Genomic DNA, 19067 nt, shown 5'->3' with positions numbered 1-19067 from the left:
CATTTTTTTGAGTAGTGGGTAGCAACATATACAAATAAATATCTGCAAACTCAAAAAGTCAAGATGAAGGATTAAATTCCCAAGTAAACCCTTTGATTTATTTTATATTTACTCAGAAATTATCATGCCACCCTAAAAATGTCACAAAGGATTGGAACTATTTGGGGGAACTGATATTTTTATTAACTGGCAGAGGAAAAAAGAAAGGAAGAAGGAAAAAACCAGAAAATAATTTAGCTTCTCCATGGCTTTTAATCTTTAAAAATAGCAAAATATTAAAACATTTGGTTGAAATAAAACAGCCAACATTTCAAAACAACTGATTGTTTTCAAGCAAAACTATTTTGGATGCATTATCAAAATTGACTGGTAGTTTTCACTGACTTGATGGTTATCCATAAATTTGGCAACACCCTCCTATCTGAAACAGTTTTGCCTACCCTATAGGCTAAATACAGAGCAGTTGATCATATTTCCCAGAATTTACAGCATGCATGCACATATGTGTGCTGGAAATGACAGCAGAAGTCGTGCAGCAAAACATTTAGCTGCCTTTTAAGTGCTGAGTGATCCTAAGTTGCACCATTATAATTCCCTGTTGACTTGAACCTAGAAATTGCTTTTCTACGTGTGTCAGTATTTTCAGAAAGAACACAAAACTTTGCTGCAGGCCCCGAGTGAAAGCACCAAAACTGTGGCCATCTGTTAAGCACTGGGAAGTTATTTTCAAAATAGACATAAATGGTGTCCTAATCATAGTTCAAGACTGTTTATTTTTAAAATAGACTGCTTACTGAACATAGTTGGGGCTATAGAGTACAAAAAATAAGAACCTAGTATTATTGTCAGAAGTGCTGCAAAGGCCTGATTGCCACTGAAAATAGTTCTTCTATGCATGTTTTTACATACTTTCCTAACACTTCAAGTTTGTGGGGTTTAGGTTTGGTGGTTGTTTTTCTTTTTCTTTTCTTTTTTTTGCTTGGTTGGTTGGTGGTTTTTTTTTTGTTTTTTTCCTTAACTTAGCCTTTAGGATCTGTAAAGGACTTTCTTCCTATTTTTGGTTAGGGTTTTTTGTTGTTGTTGTTGTTGTTTTTAATGCAGGCATTTTTGCCTGCACCATCACCGCAAAAGACATAGCTTCTTTCTGCTTGCTATTTTAGTTAAAACTAGCAGTAGTTGGAGAGTACTCTTTCTTGGCTATGCAGGATAATGTCACAGATATTTGAAACATCTATTACGAGCTCTTACCCATGAATTGAAGAGGTGCACGGTGGAATCCTCCACAAAAATGCTCATATTTTAAAACATCCATCACTCCTCAAAACACGTTCAAACATGAAATATTCTAAGCAACCTGACTTTATTTACTCTCCCCTCAGTGTGCTGCTACATTTCAGTACCCTGTCCTATGATGCCGTCATTCACTCGTTTTCCAGCAGGGACTTGTCTCTGCTGCAATCTCTGGGGAAAGTGTGTCAGCACCAGGCGGGGCTGATTCGGCAAAGGAAGTGACTCCACAGCCAGCTTTTTGTAAAATCTCTGCCTGTTTTCCGCTGAAGTTTCCCACTGTTGCTCCCATTTGTGCATGCTGCTACAAACAACGGGCCTTCTGGAAATGACTAAGTGACTGAAAAATCCTGGCATTTTCTCCCTGTCGTTAAGAATGCCTCTGTATTTCTTGTACACTGGCATAATTGAGAAGGCTGTTGTTCAACCTGAAGAAAAGCAGGGTCAGGGGAGACCTTATTGCTCGCTATAGCTATCTGTAAAAAGAGGTTGTAGTGAGGTGAGTGCCAGTCTCTTCTTCCAGGTAACAAGTGACAAAACAAAAGGAAATGGCCTCAAGTTCTGACAGGAGAGGTTTTGATTGGATACTAGGAAAAGCGTCTTCATGGAGAGGGTTGTAAAAGACTGGAACAGACTGCCCAGGGTGAACTAGGTTCACCATTAAATCATGTCCTCAAGTGCCATATCCACACCTTTTTTGTACACTTCTAGGAGTGATACTTGACTTGATCTTAAGGGTCTTTTCTAACCTTATTGATTCTATGATTGCTACTAATATTATGGCACCACTACAAGCTAGGGAAATGAATGTTACCTTACATCTGCCAAAGAAACCATGACTCTGTTTCACAAAATTGAAGTCTCACTAACAAACTTTAAGACATATTCTCATTTAGGTGCTTGATTTTACAAAACTCAATTTACTTATTTATTTATTTTTAAATTTGTAGGTTTTGTTCTTTTTTCAATCTGAAATTGAAATTCTACTCTATGGTATCATACTGACACTTACATAATTCTTCTGCAAGCATAGAAACTTAGCTTTTGCATGGGTCCCTGTCTCTTGAAGAAAGGAGTAACTATATGCACTGACAAGTGTAGAGAGGTCAGTCTGGAAAGCAGTGAAGATCCTTCCCTCTCCCTGCCACAAGCCTGATCCTCTGTGTGCTTGCTCCAGCCTGACCTACCTTCAGTCCTGTCTCTCTTCCCCCTGGGCTCCTCATCCCACCCAACCAGTCCTGGCTTCCACTTCACTGTTTGAGGAAAAATACTTATTTCCTTCTACTGTGGCACTTGCTTTGCTTTGCAGTTCTCATGTCACCTCTCCATCACCCTCTACTCAGTTTTTGACCTCACCTTCTTGTCCACTTAGGCCAAGTCCTCCTGTTCCTCACTTCCTGTTTCAATCTCTTTTCCCCTCTTCCAGTCCTTGCTCCTTTCTGCACCGGAATGGTTTGACTTGAGATCCCAGCTTCCAAATCAGATGCACAGCTGCATATGCAGGAAACATCCTATTTCAGCCCTGTGTGTGAGAGACATACTCAGGATGGATATTGTGTTTTAGCTGTTAAGCCACAGGGAGCCTTCATGCAAATGCTTATGTTAATGCTAATATGTGAAGTCTCATAACGTTAAGACGTTGCTGGGTTTCACAAGAGCAGCCAAAGCACATCTTTGATGTAATACTTCCTCCCAGTTCATCCTCATGTACCAAATCTTTACACTGAAATATGAAATTATTACTGATTGTTAGATAAAAAAATATTTACCTGTGGGCTTTTTAATGTCATAAAGCACGTTTTCTTTAATTACATATCTATAGCAGTTGGTTTAGATGAAACCTGCAACAGCTAAAATTCCTATCACCTCTGGTAACCAATACAAGGAAATTCAAACCAAACATACCTGGGAAAACCAAGAAAAATTGAAAATGTAATATTTTAATTTGAGTTCAGAGGACAGTAGACAAAAAAATCATTAAAATCTCCATTTAGGAGGTAATTCTATGCCAGAAGATAATCTGGATAGACTTTGACAGAGACTAGAAAGGGAATTGGAGTAATTTGTGTTAGGCTACACAGAAGGTGACAGAGCTGAAAATGTAATATGAGACTCTAAAATGCTGCATGTGTAAGAAATTAAAGTGACCCAGCAGCAAAATGTAAGAACTTAGTTACAATGTTTGTACAACGTTTGTTATTTCAGGCTGTTAAGGATACGATGACATGATCATATTTTGGAGTGCTGCAAAAAAATCCCTGAAACTTATATTTACCCATCACATATATTTTGGCAATGGTAACACAGTTATAACAAAGAGTGATAGCAAATAATTAAAATATTATTATATTAATTTCCCTCTAACAAATGTGTGATGAAATACTTCTACACCACTTTGGCGGGGGGGGGAGGGGGCATTCCATTTCCAAACATTGTACGCTCATCTTCTGAGGGACTTGCTTTCTTATGTCAAATTATAAAAGAAAACCAGAATGGCCTGTATGGCTTACACTTTGCTGCTAATATAATTTATTCAGATGTCATCTCATGCCTTTCCACGTGACTTGGAAAACATAACCGAAGCATTTGAAAAATTTCCTTAAAATTATGTGAATCAGCACTGTGATTTCAAACAAAGGTAATGAGATATGAAGCATAGGCAAGGTTGGCACTTATCGGGGTTTTAACCCCAGACATCAAATAAGCATCACACAGCTGTCCACTCACCCTCCCCTGGTGGGATAGGAGGTAGAATGAGAAAAGTGAGAAGTCTCGTGGACTGAGATAAAGACAGTTTAACAGGGAAAGCAAAGCAAAACAAGGAGTTCATTCACGACTTCCCACAGACAGACCAGGTGTTCAGCCATCCCCAGGAAAGCAGGGCTCCATCACGTGTTAACAGTGATTTGGGAAGACAAACGCTATAACTCTAAACATCTCCTCTTCCTTCTTCTTTCCCTGGATAAATGCTGAGCATGATGCCATATAGTATAGAATATCCCTTGGGTCAGTTGGGGTCAGCTGTCCCGGCCATGTCCTCTCCCAACTCCACTGGACCACCCATTCTCCTCGCTGGTGGGGTGGGGCGAGCAGAAAAGGTCTGGGCGCTGTGTGAGCTCTGCTCAGCAATAGCTAAAACATCCCTGTGTTACCCACGCCGTTTCCAGCACAAACTCAAAACACGGCTCCGTACCAGCCACTGCGAAGACAATTGACTCTACCCCAGCGAAAACCAGCACAGCGCTCTCTGTGCCACTTCACACCCATGCAGTTTGGCAGGACACAACAACACGCAAGGTGTGAACAGCCAATTAGTCGCTAATGACGGGCATTACTATTTGAAGCGCCACAAAGCAGCCGACTCGGAATCACGCTGTCGACCGCCTGCGCCAGTTTCCCTCGGCGATTAAAATAACGAGGGTGTATAACCCCGTGAAGCCGCACACGCCGTGCCCGGCTGGGGCGGGCCCGGCACCGCCCCTCGGGGGGCGCGTCGTGGCGGCGGCGCCCGGCGGCGGCCACGTTGACAGGGCGGGAGCGGGGCCGCGCCGCGCCGGGCACTGCGGGCGGTCCGGGCGCTGGCCGTGCTCGCTGTGCCGTGTCGGGGTGCGGGTGCGCGGTGCGGGAACGGGGCCGCTGCCACAGTAAAAATGTCTTCGCCTCCCAAAGAGAAAGCAGAGACGCGGGCCGGACACCCTCCTGCTGGTACGGCCGCCGGTTCCCGTCTCTCCGCTCTTTCTCTTCCCACGCTGGGGGACGGGCCGGGGGGAGGACGGGGCGGCCGCGGGCCGGCGGGGCCGAGCGCCTCCGGGAGCGCCCGGCCGGGCGCAGTTCCCCGCGGAGCCCCCGCCCTGTGCGCTCCGATGCCGCCCGGGGCTGAGCAGGGGTAGGGCGGCCTCGGGCGGGTCCCGCCGCTGGCGGTGCCGAGCAGCCCCGGGGGCTTCCTGCGCTCCCCGCTGCCCGAGCGCCGCCGCCCGCAGCGGCGTGTGGTGTTGGCGCTCGGGCCGCGGGAGGTGTGCCGTGGGATACAGGTGGGATGGGATCCTGAGCCCTGCTCGCCCTCGGCGCTCCCTGCCCTCCGAGCAGCCTTCCCGGTGACGGGGCGACGCTCCGTGCCCTGTCCCCTCCCGGAGGAGCTCTCTTGTTGCGGGCAAACCCTCATCGGGTCTGTGCGGCTTGGCGTCTCTGGGCTCCGACGCGGCAGACTACGTTGTATTCCACCGGCATCCCGCCCTCAAAATGCGGTGGAGGCCTGCGGAACCACCGCCTGGGGCTGGCGATGGTGGGAAGGGGAACAGGAACGGAGCAGTCTGGGCCACGGAGACGCTGTTCCAACAGTGCAAGCCGAGTGCGAGCAGACGCACCGCAAAGTAGTAGTACTCTGGTAGTACTCTGTGCATCCATTTTGCCTGTGGACGGCACGGTGTGAGTGCCAGAGCAGGCTGCGCGCTCCTGGCTGCAATTCTGGAGGCTGGCAGGGTAGGAAACAAATAAAGCTGCTCGTGAACTGCCCAGCAAAGGAGCTCCATCGCGTTCCATCCCGCTGCTGCGTGCTCGTGGGAGAGAGCAGGTGGTCAGGGTGGGAGCTGTGTGTCGCATTCAGTGGGACACCCATCTGCCGCCGTCCGTGGACGGCGGGTCCTCTCTGGCAAGCTTTTTTTTTTTTAAAGTGTTCCAGTAAAAACTGTTGAAATTCTAAATTCACAGGTATTAAGTTTTATATTTGCGTCAATTGATGAGATTTAAAGCTAAATTTATGAACAGTTGTTGAACCCTTACTGAATTCTACTCTTTCTATAATGAGCACCTGAGATTCCTCTAAACAGATAATAGAAGTGAGAAATAGTGGCTTTGCTTTGCATGGCAGATACAGTTCAGCAGTTGAGTTAAACCCATCTCTTGGCTGAGCAGAGTCATCCCAGTCCTGCAGCCTGCCTTGTCATGGCATTACCTTTGACCTGACTTCCTGTTGAGCTGCTTCAGGGAACCAAACTAAAGCATCTTTCCCAATCCTGACAGCTTTTGCTGCCGTAGCTCTTGAGCTGGCTTGCCTTGAGGTACACGTCAGTTTCAGAGCGAAGGGGTCATTAAGACCTTACATTGGTTTAGCTTTGATTCCCAGCTGCACTGTCAATAGCAGATTTTCATTTAGATGCTTTCTAACTGTATTTTCTGATGTCATTGCGTGTTCGAGAGTGTAGCTTCAAAACCTGTCTTTTGAGACAGGTGGGATTTTTAAAAGACCTGAAGTGAGCCTCTCTAGACTACACAAGCAATTAGCGATGCACAGTGCAAAAGCAAGATTGGAGTACAGTACAGACTTCCTTTGGTGAGGATTTCAGTTTATTTTTTCTGTGAAAAATGTGCCCACATATGGACTGAAGGACTTCTTCAGCCTTTTAAGATCATTGGCGTCCCTGTTATTTTTGTGTGTGTGTGAGCATGCACCAGTTGAGGTTTGGAAGGAAGGGAATTACCAAGTTTGTCTTTGAGGTTAGAGAAAACAACTAACACTATGTACAGTATCTTCAGGAAGAAGGTAACTTCCAGTATGCTTCTGGAAGAAGGTGGTTCTGAGCTGTTCGGCAGAGGAAAGGCCCTGTGTTCCTTTAACACTTGGAAAATCCACAATAAATGTGCTGACTAGCAACAGTTTTTATATTTAGCGTCTGAAGCTAGGTTTTAATCCTCTATATCAAGCTGGTTTAGATCTTTGAATATTAAAATAATGCAATAGGTCAGTCTGTAAGCAAGTTTTAATGAAAGTAAAAGATTTTTTACAAAAATAATTACTAGTGGAATTGTGTTCATAAATAACAAGGCAAGTTCCTAGAAAAGATGTGAATAAGGTATCTCTTTTGATAAATGGCTTAAAAGCTTAGGTTTTGCTGCATACAGTTGTATAAAGAGCCCTACCTGTAATTAGAGATGTCTTAACCCCACTGAGTATGAATTTGACACATGAAAGTTAGTAGGGATTAGGGTCATCAAATTAAAAGCAAAATTGGCAAATCTGTTGTTTTTCATGTGCACTGTTGGCCCTCGCATACTGACTGCATGCAGTCTGTTTGTTGGCTCCCTCTCTGCATTGATCTTTCCCATATGAAGGGGGAAAAAAGCACTTGGAAAGACAAAGGGTAATGAAATAGAAAGAAACCTCAAGACCTCAGGTTGCTAACAGGGTGTACGAAGTGACTTTGAACTCCTTTCTGAAATTTAAGAGGGTTCCAGCTTAATCTTTATTAAATGTCTCTCAGATGTGCCTGCCTAAAATACATTTCTGAGTAGGTTTGTATAGTCCCTCTAAAGAGGTGTGCTTAATTATGCTTTTAGCTGTTCATTTCTTCTAGTAGATACTGTGGAGGGACAAAGCAAGGTGGTTGTGTAATAGTTTATTTATGAAGCTTTACAACAGGTTCACGAAAGTAGTCGTGCTTTTTCTTGCACTAAAAAAATTTAGCTCTGAGACAAGATTTCTATGAAATGAAGGTGTATAATAACTCTTACTTGTGTTCTTACTTTGTTGGACACTAATATATGCTCTCTTCATCTTACACAAGGGCGTGTTTTGTTTCCCTTTTCATACATTTTATCATTGTAATGGAATCTGTTATTACACAGTACATAGGAAATAAATTTTTATGTTAATATTGAATACCATACTCAAGTAAAAAGGGAAGCTGCTAAAACTGTTGATTATAATCTGGATTTCTAAAAGTTCCTCCGCAGATGTTGTGACCTGTTGGTGATTTATTTCAGAATTCAGTCTCAGAGACTGGGAGGAGTCTCAAATAAGCACAACAGTTGGGAGGTGGGGGAGAGAAAAAAAAGTAGAGTGTATTCCCAGTCTGGATTGAAGGAGTAGTCATACCATTAAGAGGAGCATAGGCTGGCATTCACAGGACAGACAAGGTAGTCCTGTCTGACTCTCGGGGGGGGGAAGCATGACAGTAATTAAAATCCAAAACTTGTCTCATATCCAACAGTGAGGCAAACAGAGTTGTTGCTCTTCTCAGAGCATGCTGGCTGATATCTCTTCTTTAGAGACTGGTGGTCTCTTGGCTGTCAGCAACCCGGGAAGCTCTTCCCAGTCCCCTGTTGCCTTAGCACAGGTCCCTCCTAAGCTCTGCTCTTGCTCTTTAGCACAGGATCTACTTGCTGCTTTCTTCCTAATGCCGACACAAAGAGTGTTGTTGACACCGTCCACTTCTGGGCACTGATTTCTGACAGCATTCTGAAAGGTGGTTTATCATCTATTTAGATCCTTTCTCTGCAGGATTTATTATAAGGAAATCTGAGCTATTTTAAGGATGATTTTTAAATGACAAAGCACCATGGTAAGCATCTGCCAAATTGTGTAGTAAATGCTAGGCAAGTAGGAAATAGATGAATGCTCATAACTTCCAAGAAAATGTCCCAAATGCAGTGGGTTTTTCTTTAGCTTGGTGGATGTAATCATAATTTCTTCTCTCTCACTCCAATGTACTGTAGCTTAGTTTCAGAAGGTTTCAACCTTTTGAAAAGCAAGGTGAATTTTGCTGCAAGGGTATTTATCATCTTAAGCTAAATCTCTTGAAACTAGATTGGGTATGAGCATGCTGTGTCATAGGTGGCAGAAATTTGCATCAGCTATACGTATAGAATGCTGATCTAATTATTTCACTTTTGGTCTCAGAAATGCACATGATTACAGCAGTTGTTTACTGGATTCTTCCTTTGGTTTCCCAGATCTGCACAGTAACGTCGGATTACTATCTATTATTAGTACTTTAAGCTGTCTATAGTATTCCTGTTGATTTTACTTCAAAAAATGAGATTATTAAAAATATTAAGTTTTTGCATTACTCAGTCACTATTACGCCTTTTAGTTGTCTGGTTATTTGCTTTTTAATCCCTGTTAATTCTTCATACAGACAAATCTGAACGTGTTAGCTGCATATCTTTTCCAGTGACAGGTAAAGAGAAAACATGTGTTTTGTGGCCTGATGGTATACAATATGAGAGCAGAGAGATAAATTAGCACTAAATCTTCGGATACTGCTTTCTTTACTTTTATACAAGATGGTGAAGGACATGGAAATGTGTGTATTGTTCAGAGGTGCTGTTTGTAACCTTGGCAGGTGTTACTGTGGAGACAGCATCTTCCACAAAAAGTAATTTGAAATAAATAATAGCTGGTTGTGCAGTGATATTAAATTTAGACATTAATTCAAATTATTAATTTGTAAATAAGGGCAATAAAACATACCAGTCACTTTCATTAACTGAGATATTAAAAGAAGACAGCATTTGGCAGAACTCTTGGTGGTCGCTTTTGGAAACAAACTGAAATTTCTGAGGAGATTGAATCAAGAAAAAGTATTTGGAATTTTAAATTTGGTTCACTTTAGGCAACAAGAAATGTAGTTTTTAAACTGTCTTTCCTTCCTTGTCCCATGTGAAACATTTCTCACCTGTTGAAGTATAAGTTCTATGCTGGAGAGAAACACAAACAGGGGTTGGTTTTTTCATGCATGGTAAGAGGACACAATGTTGATAGGTTTTAAAAGGTATTTCTTTCGGTTTGTCTGTTGATTCCCTAACTTTAGTTAGTGACCTTTATTGAATCAGAAGTTTGTTCTTTCAAATATCATAAAAAACTTAAAATCTGTTTTTAAAAAGCAGGGCTGAAGAGCTGCTTTCTCCTAGGGCAGGGCAGATTGTCTTTCCTGCTTGCCTTCACACAGGCTGTGGAATTTATGCACAGTGGTGTCCTTTCCATCGCTGTCCTGGTTAAGAATTGAGAACTAGACCTGTGTCTAAGTTTCAGGGATTAGCACTGAACTGCTGTGAGGTGCCCTAATCTCTCTGTGGGTGGACACAGGAGGACTGTCAGAAGTACGGCTTCCCCCAGCCATACTGGCAAACACTTCAGCTTCTTCTGAGGGCTGCTCTGGCATCCTGCTCTCTCCGGCTGTGACATCTCTGCCGAGTCTTACTAAGGCTTGCTGTGTCAAGGCAATGTGAAACACAAACCAGCGTGTCTGTAGGTGGTTTTATTGACTTCTGAGCGCTACAGTGGTTTTCTGATGTGGTTGCTGATGGCAGTGTAACCCATCCAGTTAGCTAACAAGATGCATCATCTTGTCCTGTGCTGTCCTGGAAGCGTGTATAGCAATGGTTGAAATAAAAAAAAGTACACTATTGAAACAGAAAGCAGATCAAGAGCAGCCTGCCCGTTGCTTTGCTTAGTAGCTGCAGTGTTAAACCTGGCTTGGTTCCTATTTTAGATTGCACTTTGGAGTGGATAAGTGATGAACATAAGTGGATTTGCTTTCAATTCTTGTTTTGTGTTTCAAAGGGATGCTTTCACATTTGCGTCATTTCTAAAACTAAATGATGCATGTATTTGAAATATTGTAAATGTTAGTAAGTTTTACAAAACAGAAAGTTCCATTCTAAATGCAAGTTAACATTCCTTTCAAGCTTTGCTTTCTGTTGTACTATTTGTAAAGTACTTTTTGTATAAATACTATTATTATAGATGTAATGACAAGTTATATGCTTGAAATGACAAGTAAGTTTCTTTGGCCCTTCATGTTCTATTGGAGTATTTAACATTCATGTGTGTGGCCTTTCATGCAAGTCATTGCCTCAGTTTCTTCTTTGGACTGCTGCAAGTTAGTAGGGGCTGGAGGGGGAGTTAAAACAGCATTCAGTTTTCTGGAATGACATTGAAAGCAGATGATAAAAAGAGCTGCAGCTTCTCAGGATAAGCAAAGATGGCATGATGTCAAAGAGAATGGCAGATGGGGTCCTGAAGTAGCTGTTCCTCAGGCTTGTCACTTTTTTACACTTCAGGCCCTTTTTTCAAACTGTGATTACCATTAAACTACTCTGCAAAGTATCAGGAAGTAAGTGGGGAGGGTCATGCTTAAAACTTTCTTCACTTATGGTATTTTGATTGAGGTTTGTTTTGTCTATTTAATTTTCATTCCAGTGAAAGCTGGTGGGATGCGGATTGTACAGAAACACCCACACAATTCTGATGCCAAAGAAGAAAAAGATAAGGATGACCAAGACTGGGAAACCAGCAGGTGAGCACTTTGATTTGGTGCATGTTCTACAAGTGAATTTCCATGACCTTGAGCCTTATCACCAGTTTACTTTCCTTGTGAATAGCAAACCAAAGATACAGTTGGTTTTGTATCATAAAGCAGTAGCAAGTTAGGTGCTCCTTCGAGAGAATTAGAGAATTGGGAATTTTCACATTGCTGAGCCTCTTTTAAATGATCCTACCACGTAGGGGAAGATTGGAGAAAAAGGTACAGTTAAAGTAGAACCTCAACTTTCCTAAGATGTCTGAATTCAGGCTGTGGAGAAGCACGTTTGGAAATAAGCATTACGTTTTCAATTCATATGAGATGGGCTTGCTGAGTGCTGGGTGATTCCCTTTATCCTTTTACCCTTTACCCCTGTCCTTTCTCTGCGACGTATTTGACAATGTGGTGCTTTTGGAAAGACAAATGAAAATAAATGGTGTTAATATTATCTGCTTTTATTTTAGGTGGGAATCTATCAGTTTTGGTGGTGGAGAATACTAAGACAGCAGTTACTTAGCAGATTTAAGTAGATTTACTGGATTACTGCTGTTTAGAAAGTAGGGAGGTTCAACGAACTGTTGCAGTATTTCTGTTCCTACAAAAGCCACCTGGTTTTGTGCTGCTTTCCCTGGCTAGATGTTTTTCTTTGTAGCCAAGACTATATTTACCTGAAACGTTTATCTACTAACTTACTACCTGGGAACGTCCTTACTATTTGCTCAAGTTAAAACCCGAGGAACAAAGGCGTTTATTTACTAAAGCATAACTGGAATAGGAAACACCTTTATAAGAAGAGAAAAGTAATTTTAATTAATATACTCAAGTACAATGTAGGAAAATTATACTTTATGTCCTTTCTTCATCAACCAAGTTGGTCATCTTGTAATTCTGCTCAGTGGCACATAAGTTGAAAGAGTCTGTACTGCAGTCAAGTTTTGACTAAAGTAAGAAATTATATCTTGGCGTCAGTTTAAACTTTGCTTGAGGATACATCATTTTATTTAAGATGTGGTTGTGGTGGGTTGACCTGTTCACAGACCCAAGCCGCTGTTACAATACAGCACCTGTGTTATTCCTTTCTTTGAGAAAGATTATGTTTCCCCCTCTCACTTAAACAGTGAAGGGAAAAGTTAAAATTTAATCTTGATATTTGTGGCTATGTCTGCTGTAGCAGGTGCTGTGGCACAATAGAAGCCCATTTACGGGGGTAAACAGTGGGTGCTGAGGACTTAATGTTCACACTGTGTGTGTTTTGGAGATTACTTAGTTTGGCTGTCTGGACTGAAGGACCAATCCTAGCTGGCATGCATTAGGTGTCTCCTTGGTAAATGTGTTCTACACAACATTATCTTCAGGGAGTCCAGGTGAACTGGGCTGAGACCAAACCACAATGTAAAACAAAGCCTGGGCAAAAGATCCACTGGGAGAAGGGTGTGCTCTTGATCTGTAGATGCTAGCAAAGACACGCTGTATATTAGTATTGTAAATCAGGTCTGTGAGCAAATTTTATGCTTTTATGGCAGAGGAGAAAGTTTAATGACCTCTAGGGGTTCCTTAATAACTAGAGAATAGTTAGCTGTTGCACATCATAAAATCCATTCCCTTGTCTACTTGATCAGTTGATTGATCAGTCAAAATATGTACTTAGAGTATGCTCTTTGCTTTGGTTTTTATGTGGAGGGTCTGTATTAGGCACTTGTGCATACAGCTATTCTCGAGCCTGTATATTAATACAGAAAGCACTGGGCTAAAAACTATTTTATTTCTTTGATCTAATCCTCTTGAGAAAGAAAGCAGTAGGGGGAAATAAGGAGCATAGTTAGGAGGGAACCAACATGAGTTAAAATACAAAACAGTAAGTTGGTTAACAACTTCAGAGATGTTGTTTTCTTGGGTAAGCTAGGAGTATTTTGTGTATGTAAGGGAAAGGGTTTAATATGCCTGTTGTAGGCTCCTGTGGAAATACTTGCACTGCTCTGGTATACAGATGTGAGCAAGAAAATACTTAGCCAAAGACAGAATAAGCAAACTTTACAGGCCACAGTACATAAAGTAGTTGTTGTTGTTAGTCAAAATTAAATTATCTTTGCAGCGTGTCAACTGCTTTTGTGCTCGAAGGTGCAGTCCCCTGGAGTTTGTGTCTGTTCCTGGTGATTCATGCTGCCCTTTGAATATCCTTGGATTTCCGATGCCTGTGGAGACTGGTTTTTCAGGAGATGGGTACGGGTTTGTCAGGAGGGGAGAAGGGAGTGTTCTGTTCTGCTTTCTCCAGCACCAATATATATGTACTTGTGGGGCTTTGCTAGCAGATGTGGAGACATCTGTGTTTTTAACTTTCTACTCTCATGTTTTTAGTCTTTGCCATTTTAAAGTAGTATTGTTGATATGATGCAATCTCTACTCCCTATTGCAATTCAAAGTTAAAAAGAGCAAACAGCCCTTCAGGAAGTCTGTATCAGGTGACATGGCCAGCTGACAATGATGTAGGAGAAAAGAATGAAACAGAAGAGTAATTTGTTTGTGAAGAGGGAGGCTAGAATGACTGAGTCATTATTTTAATCTTATTGCAGGCTTACTTGAGGGCAGATTAGTGGAACTGGCTGTAAATGGAAGCAGAAGAATTTAGTCTCTCCCAGGGTTCTCTGGGAATTCTGGGAGCACATGTCTTCCCCATGATGGCACAAATCCGAGCAGTTGCTCAGCAAGAAGGCTTTCTTCTGGGGTTCATAGGAGTATTTGTGGCTTCAGAGACAGTTGGCATTGTTTTTGCAGCCTGGTTGCAGAAGTTGTTGTTGTGTCAATGTTTCTAGTCTTAAAGTAAACAAAACTGATACAGGTGAACACCCCTGACATAGCTAATTGTGCTGTAATAAAGGTGACATTAACATTCACTAGTTATATCTTCTCTGACATTTATTTTTCTCAGTTGTTTACCTACTTATAGTCCATTTCATGAAGGGATAGGGAGACTTGTCATAATGGTGATTTGTGATCCCTTAAAACAGTATGTGGTAAGAGAAATACAAATTTAAACTTTTGCTGCAAGGCAGTTCAAGGCAGTTCTCAGCCTTGAGTGGTAGAAATAATTTTATGTGTCTGGTACAAATAGAGTTTTATATTAAAAGAGGAATGGCTGGATATGATTGTATAGAGAAGACTCGATGAAAGAAGGGAGGAGTTGCGTTGTTTGACTTAGGTGAACTAAAGATGTGTGGCATCTCCAAAAGCCAGTGGCATCCCTTTGGTCAAAGTGTCAGTGGTAAACTAGACTGTGATGGGTTTCTCAGTGCATGTGTTCTTCAAGACAAGTGATTTTGATTAGCCATTTGGAGATAGGATAGTGGACAAACTTCTGGACTGATCCATTACTGATTTTCTTACGTTTTTGTAATTGCGTATCACTCGTGTTGATTTGGGTTTCTTGATATGGTTGTGGTTTTTATTGATTAAATCATACTGATTGCTGACAGAAGGGGGTTTTTTGTGGTGCTAGAGGAAGGTGAAACTTATAATTAGAAGTACAGTTACGAATCAGAATCATAATTTTTCAGGACTGTATGTTGTCATAGAAATTATTTGGAATAACTAGGCTACTCATAGTCCTGGGCTCTATTAAAAACCCATTAATGCATGTTTAAGTGAGATTTGCAGTGTCATGTGCATTCCTGTGCCAGCATCTGACTCTTGATGTAATAAATACTCCTGAAAAACAGATAATTTGAAGTGAGAGCTGCTTGTTCAGTTTAGCACAAGAGATTCATTAATTGTCATTCTGGGATCTCAAGAAGAAGAAGAAACTATAATTATCTATCAGCATCTGGATTTAAAAAAAAAAAACTTTAAAGGAAATATCAGGCTTATTTTTAACAAACAGGGTAAACTGCAAAGGCTTTTATGTTTGTGCTCTTTTGTTATATTTCTGAAACAAAGTGGGTAATTACAGTGACTTAATTACTCCATATAAATTCACTGGAGTGGTTTCTCTATATATGTAAATTGTAGGTGGTTTGTGTCTTAAACTTACCTGGAGATTATGAACCCAGCATTATGTTTGATTTACCTGTCAACTCTAGAAAGGATAAATTATGCAGCCTGGATTTTAATTCAGTTTACGATGTGGATATTTGCTTTAGTTATATTCACTGGGTGAAAGGAAAAAGAAAAAAAAATGAGAGGGTAATTTAGAATGTGGTGACTCAAAAGTAAAATCATGCTAATGAAGCATATGGGTGCTCTTGTGTCAAAGAGCTGCTCTTGGTACTTAGTTACATGGTGAGAGAGGAGTTGCTCAAGGCCCCTGGTATCCTACAGCTCAATGTTACTTGTTAAGTCTGAATATGCAGGTTAAGCTGAACTTCCATTTTTCTTTTGGAAGTGCAGTGGAAATCTCAAATTTGTCTGCAGATACATGCTTTCATTCAAGAGTAAATTTGTTTTTCCTTTCCCTCACTTTGCTCTGTTGCAACTGACAAGAAACAGGCGTTACTTCCGTTTCTCATTTGCCACTGGAGATTCTTCTGTCACTAAAATATGTTTAATTTTTTGCCTTCTAATGACCAAACTTCTGTCAGATTTTAAAAAATATAAAGTAGATTATATAATTAAACTATTAGAGAAGGTTTGTATGTTTGCACCCTGAATATGGAAACACTTGAAGCTATTTCTACTCGTTGTATTTTACCCTATTGTTCTGGTTATTTTAGCTGGAGCAAAAACTGTAGAGTTGGAGTTCTGACTCTTTAACTTGGGAATAACTGCTCTTCAGCACAGCTAAGACCTGGGAAGTTATGTCTAGTGTTCAGCTTGCTTGCATTCAAGGAAGTAGTTTCCACCATGGTAGGTAGTCTGATGATGTCGAGTCAACAGGAGTTTCACAGAGGGAAATCTTAAAGAGTTCTAAGTAAAAAAAGAAAAGGAAAAAGAAAAAAAAAAATGACAGCTTGTTGAACATGTAAACCAACCCCCTGTGAACAGGTAGCACTGTGCTTCCATAAATACTCAGAGTGAACAGCCCATCAATGTTTCTCCCATATGTTGTTCACCAACATAAAGCTGACAAAGACCTCGCTACATCTGCTCATGCATCCATAAAACCAAATTACTAGAAATGTAAGATGGCATTGGCTCAGCATGGTGAATATTTAAGGTTAAAAGGAAGAGACGGGTCAGGGCAGATAGGCTGCTACATCTTCTGCTTAAGGTTTTGGAGAGGAAATGTGCGACTTTGATGGATAGAGGACCAACTGAGTCTCCCTTTCTGGCAACAGAGCCACGAAGTGTTGGTTTCAAAGGTCTCTTGCACTACTGTGTCAGAGCTTCAGGCAGCTCTGAAGGAGTGAACTGATACTCTGTACAAGCATCTGTCATCAACATACAGATCCTCTTCTTTGATGGAATTCAAATTTCTTCTGCCATATTTTTAAACCACCTCTTTTTTTACCTCCCTCTCTTTGGGGTCTAATTCTGTTACCCCTATGAACTGATGTGGCTTTACACAGAGATTACATTCACAGGCTGTATTGTCATTTTACACTTGACCATATAAAAACTGTAACTTGATTAGGGATATAATGGATATGACTCAAAGGTTTTTATTCCTGTCTTTGGACTTTGAGCTCTCGTTACTCAGATGTGGAGCTTTGGAGGCAATTGGCTTTAAAGAATGAAATGTATGGGGCAAATGCACTGGAAAAGGAACCTGGCTGTGAACACCATGCTTGCAGTTTCTGGGAAAGATGCAAATTGCAGCAAATGTAGGGCATTATCCCGTGGTCATACCGGAGTTTTGTGTGACTAACTTTTTCTTTACCTACTTGAATATTCCAAAGGTCAAAAGCAAGTTCTGCAGGAAAAAGGCTGTTAGAAAAAAAAAAAAAAAAAAAAGAGAGGGGCAATTATATTTTTAAGCAGAATAGTGAAGATAGTGCAGTAAGGGAAATAGCCTCCTACCTTCTCAGAAACATCTCTATTTTCCAGAAAGTTTCAGTGCTTAGTGCTTGTTGGTTTTTTCCCCTTCCTCCTCCTTATATTTATTATTTTGGACTTGAATTAATTTTACAGTTAAGGGAATAGCTTCTTAATGGTGTCACACTCTTCTCCTTTACATAAGTAATATTGCCTTCAATGCATTTTTCCACTTCATGATTTATTTTTGTGTCTCAATCTTTTGTATAGTTTTTACAATTAGCAGATGCTCAAGTCTGCTAAAGTTTATATGTGCACAGTTTGTTTAGTTATAGAACCCAAAAGCAATATTGGCCATTTCCATGTGATTTTCAGGACAGTACCTTCATCAGATCACTGGTTACTTGGAGAATTAACAAAGTAATTGCTGTGACCTGTGTTGAACCCTATCAAATGCATATGCAGTTATAGACTTAACGGTATGGAGAGAGAATAGAATGTGTAATACTGATTTTTAAATGCAGAACTACTGTAAAGCAAGAAAATAGGCTGTGAACATCTCCCATTTAAGAACTGAAAAGATCTGTGAATGTAGGGAATGGAGAAAAAGCTAGGCAAGATTATCAATGAAGCCTTCTCATACAGAAAGATATGAGAGTCTTCTGAAAGACTGTTTCATGCTTCCAGTATTTCTTGATAATTGAAGCAGTAAGTTGATAAATCCATCAGTATAAGTGCCAGTTATGACATTATATGGATAGCTCTTTTTATATTCCTGAAGTACTGTGTGCATGTGTGAAAGAACTAAAAAAGATCTGATATTTCTCCCCCTCAAAGTGAATAGAAGATACACCATATCGCTCAGTGAGAGCCGAGTTCAGTCCCAAAGAAACATATGCTGTCTTATGAAATTAACTGGAAAGCTGAAATGAATTGTCAGCCAAGCTGGTGTAAGAAAAAAGATTTTAAAAGAATGAAAGTCTTTAATCTGTATTCTGTGTCATGAGGAAGGTGAGAAAAGCTTAGTCATATGTGAGAGAAAAATGGATGGGAAGTATTTTCTTGTGAGTGGCACAGCTTAGTTAGCACAGCATTCCACATCAGTACAGAAAAGTAAATGATCTTGAATGGCCTGTGTGGTAGCATTTTGATTAGTTCATTTCTTTTGGTATCTTTCTGAAGTATTGGAATGCATGGAAGTCTGAAGGCACATACAGTGTTGAAACAGATATTACACAGGCATTAAAAAGCACAAAAATTTCCAAACTCAAAAGTATAGTCGAATCCATTTCACTATGCCAACTAAGCCTGAATCTCTATTATTTAGGTGTTCAGTTATGCTGAGAGTATTTCTAAAGCTAAAGGTATGAATTTTTACTAGAAGAAGCTTGCAGAGGACCAGATGCTACTCATTTATTTAGCATCAAAACCTATGTTTGAAGTGAAGTTACCATGAACTGAAAATGAGTAGGAGGTGTGTGCTACTGACACCATGTGTGCCAAGGAGGGGGATATAGTTCAAGTAGCACCTCTCTTAAGCTTCTTCTGCCTCAGCTGCATCAGGCACCGAACTTTGAAGCAGTTTAATATTAAAATAAACTTGGAATTATCATTTGTTAACTGTCACTGGGCCAGACAGGAGGGAATTCATTTCATTCAGCTGCTCCCAGGACACAGGTACTAGAAGCAAGAGATATATGAGAGATAAATAAAAATCATGCTGAAAGCATTTGTTATATTGTCATCATCAGAACTTTATTTATGCTGCTGTAGAAGCTGATAGAGCTGTTCACT

At 40.8% G+C, this 19067-nt stretch overlaps 1 protein-coding gene across 1 annotated transcript in view; it reads left to right on the top strand.

Annotated features, from left to right (window-relative positions):
* Positions 1 to 4806: 4806 nt before the first annotated feature.
* The window catches only part of DAP (death associated protein), a 52217-nt gene continuing 37956 nt past the window's right edge, over positions 4807 to 19067 (top strand). Inside the window, exons 1-2 of the mRNA XM_050328060.1 lie at positions 4807 to 4992; positions 11267 to 11363. Coding sequence (XP_050184017.1) covers positions 4938 to 4992; positions 11267 to 11363 — 152 coding nt within the window. The 5' untranslated portion in view covers positions 4807 to 4937. The remainder of the gene's footprint in view (positions 4993 to 11266; positions 11364 to 19067) is intronic.

Source organism: Myiozetetes cayanensis, unplaced genomic scaffold (genome assembly GCF_022539395.1).
Source record: "Myiozetetes cayanensis isolate MyiCay16 unplaced genomic scaffold, myiCay2020 scf1, whole genome shotgun sequence".
NCBI classification, from domain to species: Eukaryota; Metazoa; Chordata; class Aves; order Passeriformes; family Tyrannidae; genus Myiozetetes; species Myiozetetes cayanensis.
This window is presented reverse-complemented; position numbering and strand designations above follow the sequence as displayed.